Genomic DNA, 12,811 nt, shown 5'->3' on the forward strand with positions numbered 1-12,811 from the left:
CCACTGTTCCACGTCATCACTCCTAGGTATCGTCAGTGTTTTCCAACTGAGCCAGACTGACTGCTGTGTTATGACACTGGACTGTTTCAATCTACATTTTCTGAGGACAAGTAAAGTTATTCACTTTTTCAAATATCTGTTTGCCATTTTGATATTCTTGTTTCTGGAGTGCCTGTTCGTGTCTTTTCATCCCTCTTCCTGTCTCCCTGGACTGTCTGCCTTTCACTTACTGGTTTCAGAGGTTGTTTACAGATTTTGCATGCTTCCTTGGTAGCTCTGCCTACAAGGCAGGAGGCCCAGGTTTGATCCTGGGGTGTCCATATTTTACACATCAGTCCTGGGTCAGATACATTTATCATTGATATTGCCTTCCACTCTGTAACTTGAATTTTCATTCTATGAATGGCACCTTCTGATGAACAGAAATTAATTTTAATGTAGTCCAATTTATCAACCTTTTTGTTTCACTCACTGCTTTCTGTATGCTACTGAATAAATATCAGTTCAGTTCAGTTCAGTCGTGTCCGACTCTTTGCCACCCCATGAATTGCAGCACGCCAGGCCTCCCTGTCCATCACCAACTCCCAGAGTTCACCCAAACTCATGTGCATCAAGTCGGTGATGCCATCCAGCCATCTCATCCTCTGTCGTCCCCTTCTCCTCCTGCCCCCAATCCCTCCCAGCATCAGGGTCTTTGGTGGCCAAAGTATTGGAGTTTCAGCTTTAGCATCAGTCCTTCCAATGAACACCCAGGACTGGTCTCCTTTAGGATGGACTGGTTAGATCTTGCAGTCCAAGTATAAATATCAGCCTACCTCTAAATCAAGAGATACTCTTCTGTCTTACAGTCAGACGCTTCTCTGTTCTACTCTCCACCAGGAGAATATTTTTCTCCTTTCTATGACTCCTCTACCTAGACAGATAGAACGAATTACCTTTTTATTTTCCTGAATCTCCATAATAATGTGCATTACTTTTACTATCTCTATTATATTATACACTACCTTGCATCATATGTATTTTCCTGTCCATCAGCTCTATCTTATCTTCTCACTCCAGTCACTCAAATATCTAAATCTTTCATGTTCTTTTCACTAAATCCTCGTCAGGATGCCTCCTAAGTAACTCCGAAATTGGTCTATTTCACTCCATCTCAACTGCTCCTTCCTAAATTTGTGACATTTCTTCTTGAATACTGCAGCAGTCCCTAACTAACTGGTCACCAACCTCTAATCTACTCTTTTTAATCAACTGACCACACAATAGCCAGATCGATCTTCCAAAACATTAATCTCTTCCTGCTATTTTGTTTTTTAAAACCCTTTCATGGTTCCTAGTACTCTCAAATTAATGCTCACTTCATTTAAGTGCTTAGTGACTGAGCAACAAATACTGGAACCAATGGCAGAGCTGGGTTTTGGAGGACTGAGGCTTATGCTACTGGTGCCTACTGAGGAAAGGAATTCAAAATCACATGGGAATGTGAATATTTAGAATGAGAAAAGTTAGGGACTTAGAAGGCCAGAGAGCCCTGGATCTTAAACTTCCGTAGCTTCAAGGTAAATCAGTTTCTAAATATCCCTAAGATCTTAATAACTTCCTAGCACCATCTTGCTCATCCTGTCTAAATTTACTTCAGATATAACTACAGGTCTCTCTACCTCCTTCGTGCACAGCAGGGTGATCAGACACAGGTCGGAGCCACACTTCCTGTATTCAAACCCTGCTCTCACTCCGCAAGTTCACTATAGGCATCTCGGGAACTAACGGTGGAAATCTTAGCACCCCCAAAGTTGGTCGGCCTTTCTTACTCATTTCTTATCAGGCATGACCAAACCCATCTGTCTACTCTTTTCTCTAATAAAGAGGGATAGAATTATTCTTCATGTATTTGAGGTTTTGTTTTCTCGGCTTTTAACACTAGACTGTTCTCTTGACCTGAATTTCCCTGATGGATTTTCATTCACTGCTCCCAAGTGACACTGCCAAGCTTACCCCGTACCGCTTTCCAACCATCTTCTATTAACAGGAGCATGAATCAAAGAGTTGCCAAGGAACCAGAATATAAAAGTCATATTAGGCTCTGCTTAGCTCGATCTGCCAATCTAAACCCAACTTTCCTCCTACTGACATTCAGAATCACCTTTATCATATACCTTTCTAGAAGGTCACATTCTTAGCTCGCTCAAAGTCAAAGTATATGCCATTTTTTTCTGACTATAAAGTTAATACATGATCATTGTGGAAAAGTTAGAAAAGGAATTGGAAGCCTAAAATAAATCACCTCTAACCTAATCATCCAGAAGTAACCTCTTAACATCTCGGCATAATTTCTTGCATTTTATTTTTCCTTATCCTTTTACATTAAGCTCATACCATTCCTTCAACCAAAATCATCCATTTTTAATTAACATCATACCAAATCATTTTGTAGTTGAAAATTCTTTACAAATAACATTTTAGCACCTGCCTAATATTATGTGGTATGGATGCTACATAATTCATTTAGTCTCCTAAATGAATTAGAAAATTGAGATCTTTACATTGTTTCTTTCTTTGCTATTATAAATTATGCTTTTTAAAACAGCACTATCTATACTTAAAAGTCTTATCATTTCCCCCCCTACAACTTCTCTTCATGATGAATTAATCAGGATAAAATGACTGTGTTAAAACATGTTTCCTTCAAGGTCTTGAGTATATATCGACTTCACATACAATAGATAATAAATACAAATATATACTTCAACAAACTAATCCTTGGAATTATTGCAATTTTACTAGCAATGCCTAAGAGTGTTTGTCTTGCTCTGTTTTAGCCAGCACTGAATGTTCTCATTTGCAAACTCTGCTAAAAGCACACACACCTACACAAACACATATATATGTATGAATGTACTAAAAACCGCAAATGATTAACAAAGAAGGAGAAAGATTACACGGAACCCCAAATTCTATAAAGTGCCCTATAGTTTTTTGAATTCAAATAACATCTGCCAAAATACATTGAGAATCAAACACAATAATATGGGAAATTCAGATGCTATGATATGAAACTTTAATATATATTAGATCTGGAACATCTATAAATAACACTGTTTAGACATTTTCATCAAAATAATCAGATAAAGCTCACATTTCCATACTTTATCTCTGAAAACTAATTAATAACCATGAATTTAATGTCCCATATATGTTAAAATTTTAAAAAAGACATCAAATCATAACTGTCTTGATTTCCATATTTTTAGCTTTCATTGGTTTCTCTCTGCCTTTCATCTTCTTCTCCTTTCTCCCTCCCTTCTGGCCTCCTGATACTCTCCCATCCCTCCTCCCGCAGGCTGCTCCCTCCTCCCCGTCTCAGCTCCCATCACTTCCACTGACATCCTACCTTGAAGGTGCAGTTTGCTCTCGGTGCTCTGCAGAAGGACGGAACTCACAGAGTCCAGATTGTCATAGCTGTTGCAGCCCAGGGGCCCAGTGCGCGTCTCTGTGACCTGAGTGGACAGTGAGGGCGACAGGTGTGAGACAGATGCCCTTGGCTGAGACAGGTCCTGCAGAGTTGGCCCCTAGCAGCGAAGCAGCAGCCAGGAGAGTCTCACTGCGCCTGTGGCCACTCCCCGAGGCCCTTGCCTGTGCCGAGGACCAGGGCTGACTGGCGCCAAGCGGCCAGGGTAGCAGGGCAGTCTAGCACAGACGGGAGCCAGAACGCCCAGGTTCTATCCTTGGTTCTCATGTCACCGAGCCACTGAATTATATGAACTGATAACAAGTGGAAACACTACAGTGTATTTTGAAACCATGGGCTCTGGAAATAGGAGGGTCAGTGTTAAATCCTGGCTGGGCCATTGATTTGCTGTGGGACCACAGGCAGGCACTTCTCTAGGCTCCTGGAGCCTGAAGCTAATAAATCCTTCCCATGAAGGTTGTGAGACTAAACCTGATGGGCGGAAGTGCCTGACACGTGGTGTATGTTCGATAATAGACATCTCATTACCAAGAGCCTTATGAATTGCAATGTGTATTATCGATGAGTACGTATGCATTGTCATTAGGCAAGAACAATACACTCATTCCCATTTTCACATAAAAATTAGCAAAGAGCACAATCAGCTCCACTGCAGAATGAACGCCCCTGTCCTCTGGTGGTGTGTTTCTAAAACACTGTCTGAGAATAACTGAGGTGGTGGACAACTGCGCGAACAGCTATTCTAAAAGATAACCTTGAACTATGAATGGGTTAGTATGTAAAGTGACTTCTTCATCTCTTCGGTCTTTACTTTCTGTTATTTCACACAATCGTTGGTGGGCTTGTTTTGGGGTTTGCATCCAGCTGCTAAGACACAGCTCTGACTGCTATAGAGAAGGAGGATTCTAAGAATGCCAGCTCCGCCTCTGTCCAGCAGTAGAGCTTTGGGTCAGTAACTCCCCTGTATAAGCCTCAATTTCCCTATCTCTACAATATCGACCCTAACAGTAAAGGGATCATGTTTTTGAAGTGTTCAGCACTTAGGAAACAGTACATAAATGGAAGGTTATTAGGCTTTGCTTTTAAAAAGTAATTTATTCTTTTTTGTGTATAGAATAATAGCATGGTTATTGTTGAAAGACATTCAAAACCATCAATTCATCTTGCTATAGAGATACTCAGGAAGAGGAAACGACTGGCAAAACTTCCCCACCTGGTCGGCTGCTCGTCTTAGACAAAGCTGGCAGGGAGGCCCATTCTAACCAGCGAGGTCTTGAAGTAGCCTCAAGAAATGGCTAGAAAAACCTGAGTCCCAGATTGAATGTCGAGGGTGGAGCTGTTGCAAGAATGGTTTCTTGAGCGGCCTCTGTCTCATTTCTCTGAGAAACTCCTCCTAAAGAGGCAGACTGCACCTCCAGGATGCACAAGAGAGGATTATCTCCCGACAGAGCTTCAATATCTCAATTCTGAGTCCCATCCCAGGGGGAGGGAACCATTTGGTGATAATGAAAACCAGGCCTTTGCTTGGCTACTCTGACTCCGATGGCTTCATAAAGCTCCAGCTCTCCGTGCCGAGTTCCCTAACAACATAATCCCCCCGATACAGGCGATTCTTCTCGGATAAGCCGGCTCTTTGTTTGTCGATCTGATTTATTTCTCTCCCTCCTCAGCAAGGCTCTCCCGCCCACGTTTCTTCTCTTCCCTTGGTCAATTTCTGACTCATCTGCCTGACTCCTACCAACACTCCCCTGCCACCCCCCAACCCTTCACACGCACACCATCTTCAGAGGCACCTTTTAATGTCTTGATAGAAGACTAACAACAACAGCAACCTAAGTCTGCATTTTATTCAGAAGAAACCAGACTGAAGAATGAGAGGTAAAAAATGCAGGTATAATCTGGTTTAAGAGAACTTGAGATGCTAAAAAGTCTTCACTGAAACCCTTCAAAGAACTAATCCTTTTTATCAAAAATGCCCTCCTTCAATTCTTTTTATAAAGGTAATCCTTGAATTTCTTATATTGAAAGTGAAGTATTTAAGTACCTATGCTCTAAGGCAGTGAGCTGAAACTTTACAGCTGCTCTTTCCAATATGGCTATTTAAATTTAAATAAATTTTTAAAAAAACCTTGCAAATAATAAAGTTTGTAAGCAGCCACACGTCATGAGCTCCATAACCCCATATGTCTAGTGGCTCCTGTCTTGGACAGCACACATTCAGAGCTTTCCCATCATCTTGGAAGGGTCTACAGCACTGGGTAGATGAGCATGACAGGCTGGCTGTTTTTATAAGTACATTTTTACTGGAACCGGCTACGATCATTTTTTTTATACATTTGTCTATGGCTGATTTTGTTCTACGGCAGCATAGGTGAGTTGTAGCAACAGGGGTCATATCTTGAAATATTTATTATTGGCTCTTGACAAAAAATATTCCTGACCCTGGTCTAGAGAGTAGAGTTCTAATCCCTGTTACTGAACTGGCTAGCTGTGTAACCCTGAGCAAAAGTCTTCAACTTTTGGACCTCAGTGTTCACATCTGTAAAATGGGGAGAGGGAGATGAAAAACACAGATGTTAGCCAATTACTGGCCTGGGCATAATCTGACTTCTGTGAACTCCATGACCTTGTAAAAATGAATTACCCAGTGTAGCCTCAGTTTCTTCACCTATAAAGGGCGCCTGGAAATCACTTACATAGAACTTGAAGAGTGAAAGAGAGTACTATGGATAATTATGCCTCATGACCACAGCCAGGGCTGCCCCAGGAAATCAGGACATGTGGTCTTAATGACAGTGCTCAGGGTATTATAGGGCATTGGACAACCTCAGTCAGAGTGGCTGGCCAAGGGCACTGTTAGCTCCTTAGGAAGTAAGGAAGCTAGGGATTTCATTTGCCCATTGACTCAGACCACTTTAGTGCAATGCTGCTGTCTTAAGAACCTGCCACCCTCAAGCTGTACCTTGATTGCTCCCGTTGATATCTGGATCTCATGGAGCCTCCTCATGGTGCCGTCACGGTCAACAAAGTAGGATGAGGCAAGCTGGTGCAGAGCTTCAACACTTTGCGTGGCATTCCCTGATTTTCTGTCCAGGCGAGTTTTGTCCATGTACATGGTCAAGGCCTCCTCCCCTGCAGGGAAAAGTAGAGAAGTCAGGCAGGCCGTTGAACTCCATGAGGGGTAGAGAGGCTTCAGGGCTTCGAAGCAGACCATAGCTTTGGACCTCTAATTTTGCCCAGATTTCCTACTGCTTCTGAAAATCAAGAGCACAATGCAAGCAAGACAGTCCAGAAGCGGTGGTGAGCACAAAACTTCAACAGGAGGGGAATTGTGAAAACAAACTCAGCTGATCCCTTCCCGCTCCTTTCTCCGCCTCCTCTGGTTCCTTCTTACCATCCAGTTCCTCTTAGTCCTCCTCTCGTTTCTCCCCTCTCTCCCCTCCTTGCTTCCTCCCTTCCTCCCTCTCTTTCTCCTTCTGCTACCCCTTCCCAGATAGACGGATGGACAGAGAGAGCGAGAGATGGGGGAGAGAGAGATAAGGCGTAGTTTAGACACAAATACAGATAAAGAAATCGGAGTAACTATGTGTCTGCGGAGAGAGGAAGAGCTAAACTGTCAGTCCTGTGAAAGCAGATACTGTCTGTATTATTGTTGTTGTGGTTTAATTGCTAAGTCATGTCTGACTCTTTTGCAGCCTCACAGACTGCAGCCTGCCAGGCTCCTCTGTCCATGGGATTTCCCAGGCAAGAATACTGAAGTGGGTTGCCATTTCCTTCTCCAGGGGATCTTCCCGACTCAGGACTCGAAGCTTGGTCTCCTACATTGCAGATGGACTTTTTACCACCAAGCCACTGGGGAAGCCCGCTGTCTATATCAGTCACTGCTCTAGGAGACTGGGGTCAATCCTTGGGTCAGAAAGATCCCCCAAAGGAGGAAATGGCTACCCACTCCAGTATTCTTGCCTGGAGAATTCCATAGACAGAGGGTTCGCAAAGAGATGGACACAACTGAGGGACTGAGCATGCATGTAACATAATCCTTTGTCCAAAGTCTGGTGCTTGGGATATATTAATAGTAAGCAGTTAATCCATCCACTTTTTTTTATTTATTCCATAAATATTTCTTAAGCTACATTTTGGAGGAGAGGGGAGACGGCAAGAAAGTTAGGCATAGTGTAGAAGAGATAGAGAGAGAAAACCTTACCTAATTTACTCCATGAAATTTTCCTTAGAAATAAATGCATGTGTTACTAACAGTACGAGTTTATGGTGGATTTTATTTTGGATAACAGGATGCTTCATCAGAACTTCAGAAGGGAAGCTCCACCTAAACAGATCTGATTCTTGCCCCTCTGGTTTCACTCTCAACTAACTGCGAACGTGGGGACATTCGTTAACCTCTCTGTTTCTCAGCTTATTCACGAATAAGATTAGAAGAAGAATAGCACCTATCCCATGGAGTAATTAAGAATAAATTAATTAATACATACAAAGTCTTTACATTAGTATCTGTTTGTTGTAGCAACCAAAATCATTCGGAATAGTAGCAGAACCGTTGATTCTAGAACTAGGCTGCCTGGATTTGAACTAGCTACAGGAGCCAGTTGCCTAATCTCTCGGCACTGCAGGCTCTCCGTGCGTGATATTGGAAGCAGTAACTGTGTTTGCCTCCTAGGTTGTCATAGCGTTAAATATGTTAATGACATGAAGTACCTGAGCTCTGCCTGGTCCAGAATGAGTTCTGCCATTGTTCAATACTGCACATTATCAATCATATAAGACTTATCCTTACTTTTCCTCAACCCAATACAATAGAGTCGTCAGAGAATAAATGTTACCGATAACTTTCTGAGGACAAAAGGCTGATATCTAAGATAACTGAAATTTCTTTAGAATGCTGATGATTTTTTTGAGTTAAAGGGAAGGTTAAAACACACACACACACACACACACACACACACACACACACACACACGAAACAACTACTTTGGGAAGAACAGCTGTTATCCTAGGAGGCAGACACGGTCCTGACACACGTTGATCCCTCCACCTTGGCCCCGCCATGACTGCGTTTAGAGCGTGGTTTCCTCGTGGTTCGGAGTGCTCCCGGTGGAGCCTACAGTCTGTCTTTCAGCCAAACCATTCATTCTGCCTCCGTGCTCTATTCTTGCCCATTTTTCTCCCGGTCTTTCCTCAGACTCCATTTTTATTTCTTTCTTTATTTTCTGCTTGGAATGCCGTGATTTCCTCCCTTGGCATGTCTGGCTCCTGAAATCCTGTCCAGCTTTCTGAGCTCTATTCTAGTGTTGCCTCCTCTTACTGCCCTGTGTCCGTGGCCTGGTCTCTCCTGTATACGCTTCAGAACCTGCTCCGTTATCACCTTCCTGGTGCGGCTTTCCCGGCGACACCCTCCCCTGCAAGACAGCTGTCATCACCTCGCTTTACCGCTCTCCAGGGCGTTCATTCTGTTTAGCTCGCATGTATGCACTGTATTCCGTGTGTTCTGAGCACTCCGCCAGGCAACAGTGACAGGTGAATAAGACAGCGCCCCCATCCTTAGAGTCACCCAGTGAATGAGCGTGCTGCCCAGTATAGGAGCCATTGGCCAAATGTGGTTGCTGGGCATCTGAAATCCGGTCATTCCAAACTGAGATGCACTGTGCCTATAAACTACACAGTGGAATCCCAAGAACTGGCCAATGTAAAAAAAAAAAAGCAAACTAAAATATCTCATTAACAACAAAGGCTGGAAAGGGTGTGGAGAAAATGGAACCTTCCTCTACTGTCAGTGGGAATGTAAACTGGTGCAGCCATTATGGAAAATGGTATGGAGGCTCCTTAAAAAACTGAAAATGTGATCCAGCAATCACAATCCTGGGCACATATCCAGAGAAATCTCTAATTTGGAAAGATCCATGTACCCGCGTTCATAGCAGCACTATTCACAACAGCCAAGGCAAGGAGACAACTCAACACTCATCAACAGATGCTTGTCTTATGAAGACGTGTTACATAGGTGCCATGGAATATTACCCAGTCATAAAAGAGAATGAAACCGTGCCACTTACTACAACGTGGATGGACCTGGAGATGATTATACTAAGCGAAGTAAGAGAGAGAGACAAATATCACATGATGTCACTTATATGCAGGTTCTAAAAAGTGATACAAATGAGCTTATGTACAAACCAGATTCACAGACACAGAAAACAAACTTATGGTTACCAAAGGGAAGAGGGTAGGATGGATAAATTAGGAGTGTGCAATTAACAGGTCCAAATTACTATACATAAACGGCAAGCAACAAGGATTTACTATATAATGCAGGGAACAATATTCAGTATCTTGTAGTAACTTATAATGGAAAAGAATCTGGAAAAAAATACACAACTGAATCACTCCGCTGTACATCTAAAAGTAACACAATATTGTAAATCGACTATACTTCAATTACAAAATAAAAACAGACTAACAGGAAAAAAAGAAATAAAAATATCAATAACAGTTTTTCATTACATGTTGAAATAATATTCTGGATATATTATGTGAGATAAAATATATGGTTAAATTGATTCTCCCCTTTTTCTTTTCACTTTTAAAAATGTGGTTGGAAAGTTGTAAATGGCACATGTGACTCACACTAGCGGCTGATGTCATATTTTGATTGGACGACACTGGTCTAGGGAGACAGACACACGCAGGAATCACTTCAAAACATAGGCCAGGTGAAGGGTGAAGGTACAGCTGCATGGGGTGGGATGCAGCCTGGAAGAGGGGTGCCTGCATCCCCATCGGTACTGTGGGACCCAAGCCACTGGTGACCTGATCGCCCCCAGCTGCGTCTGCTGTCACTCCAGCTATGCTCGGCCCTACACAAATGTGTCCTTTTTCCTCTCATGCTTGGGGCTCTGCTGTTCCTCCTGGCTGACTTCTACTCACCGCTCAGGTGGCACCAAACGCAACACCGCCTCTGGGAAGCCTCCCGTGAGTCACCAACTGTTTACTTAGGCTGAAGTAAGAACGCTAACCACATGCGTTCATGCACGGCCCCCTTTTATTTCTGCAGTTTGTTACCTGCTACACTTCCTGGTGATTGCTTGTTGAACAGCCTGTCTCTTTTACTAGAGAAGAAGCTCTGTGAAGTCAACGAGGATATAAGAGCCTTTCATCACTTCGTTGTCGTTGCCTAGCACAATCATATATTATGTGCTTAAGAAATGATCAGCATTTTATGTGTGGATGAAGGGATAAATACAGAAGTGGCCCGGCTCTACAGTGTTTGTTGAATGACATATCTTCCTTAACTACTAGACTGAAATCTCCCAGTGAGAAGATTTAGGATCATTAAAATTAATCTCTGGGTTCCCCATGCCTAGATTTAAGCGGAGTTCAGGATAAGAAACTCATATCTGCACCTTCCCATGAAGCCTTTGCCAGTTATACAGGAGAACATGACCGTCCATCCTTTGGATCTGCAGCAACCTGAACAGACTTGGCTTAATGATGACTGTATACTCAACAATTAGATGTTGAGTTCCAGAGGGTGAGTAGTGGCCTGAGGCAAGAAGGACTCTATCTGATTCTTTTTTGTAATGTTCCCAGTGCTCCTCCCAGGTCAAATGAAGAGCCAAAGTTCAGTTACCATTTGATGGGTAGATGGATGTATGGATGGGGAGATAGATGATTAAATGGATAGATGAACAGATAGATGAATGGAGAAGGAAATGATTAAATAAGTCAATATAAGCTAGAAGTTAGAGCCAGGAGGCAGAGGAAGTAAATATTACACGTGTCAGCTCAGGCTCTCTAAGGGGCCTGTGAAAGAGAAGGCGAAATAGCCCAGGTCCCTCAGGACTGAGAACTGGAAGAAGCAAACCTTAGATCAAGAGGGGTTAATGGGCTTCTTGCTGCATTATTAAGACTTAATTTCTTGTTTATTAAGAGAACATTCTGTTTAGAGTTGCTTTCCCGTTTGGGCATTCCTGCAAATTGCCTCTTCACCCCTCATAGACCTTTCCTCAGTCTTTCTGTCCTCTGGGGGTTTTGTCTCACTCTCTGCAGCATTTCTTTTGGGGGGAGGACAAAGTGGGACATGCAGAGGATGGGCGATGAGGGGGGAATCCATCATCTAGCCTTTTGAGCCACTAGGGGACACTGTGCCCAGAAAAGGGAAGGGCATGTCTGGACTTCAGGTCTCTGGGGTATCCCTCAGCCTTTCCTTCTGAAAAGCCTTTCCTCAGCCTTTTCCCAGTGACTTAGTTCACAGCCTTCCTCTTAGCCAAGGGGAGCCCTCCCAAAATACAGGGTGGGTAATGAGTATACACACACACACACATTTACACAAGCACAAAACCATAGGCTTTCACACATTCAACAGACATCCCTGCAATATGCATACATTCACGTACATGTGAAAGCTCACATGTACACATATATGTATACACTGCAACCATATTCACTGGTTCCAGGCATATGCATGTGTGCAATGCATATGTATGTATGTTCATATATAGATGAACTTTCATGAAAGTATTAGCAGGCATCTGTGCAAGCATGCAAGCTCCCACGCACGTGTACAAGCTTAGCTATATGTATCACACAGACACCCAGCCTGCAAGGTGTTCCCTTTGGTCTAAAATATAAGCTTCAGAGGAACCAAGGGGAATGACCATGCCTGTATTAACTGTGTCATTCCAGACCCCAATGTTTCACTTCACCACTGTCCATAAAAGGCACTCACATCAAGTATTTTATGAGTTGAACAGACGCTGCCCCAAAAGTGAGGATCCCAGAGAAACATCTTAGATGTCAGCCCTCCCGCCGACTGTGCCTCCTCCTCCTCACTCCCTCTCCTTCCTCGTGTCTAAACGCATCTACTTGTCCCGTAGGTGACAGTTTAAGGATCAGCTTTTGTCGTTTGAGTATGCCCTCAGGAGCTCAGCTGACACCTCAAACAGCTCACCAAAGCAGTTCTCCTAAATGAATACGGTGTTCTCCTTAGGAAAAATTACAGTGAATACGATTCTCTTGCACTTCCTTATATTTATATGGAAAAATGGAGAGCCAGACAAGAAAGTGAATTTCTCTGCATCTGCCTTTCACCTAGTGAGTGGGAGGAAGGGGCTGTAGTCCTGAGTCCCCAGTGTGTGAGTCTCGCTAAACAGTAACACTCTGTGCTGTGCTCCGTCTCAGGCCTGTCTGATTCTCTGAGACCCCATGGACCGCAGCCCACCAGGCTCCTCTGTCTGTGTGACTCTCCCAGCAAGAAAGCTGGAGTGGGTGGCCATGCCCGCCTGGTTGGATCTTTCCAACCCAGGGATGGAACCCACACCTCCTGCATCT

General features: G+C 43.4%; 1 protein-coding gene across 1 annotated transcript in view; it reads right to left on the bottom strand.

Moving 5' to 3' along the window:
* Positions 1-12,811, bottom strand: part of BRINP1 (BMP/retinoic acid inducible neural specific 1) — a 147,071-nt gene that overhangs the window by 58,201 nt on the left and 76,059 nt on the right. Inside the window, exons 3-4 of the mRNA XM_052645262.1 lie at positions 6,432-6,601; positions 3,392-3,497 (exon numbers count right to left, since the gene is read on the bottom strand). Of these exons, the coding sequence (XP_052501222.1) occupies positions 3,392-3,497; positions 6,432-6,601 (276 nt within the window). The remainder of the gene's footprint in view (positions 1-3,391; positions 3,498-6,431; positions 6,602-12,811) is intronic.

Source organism: Budorcas taxicolor, chromosome 8 (assembly GCF_023091745.1).
Source record: "Budorcas taxicolor isolate Tak-1 chromosome 8, Takin1.1, whole genome shotgun sequence".
NCBI classification, from domain to species: Eukaryota; Metazoa; Chordata; class Mammalia; order Artiodactyla; family Bovidae; genus Budorcas; species Budorcas taxicolor.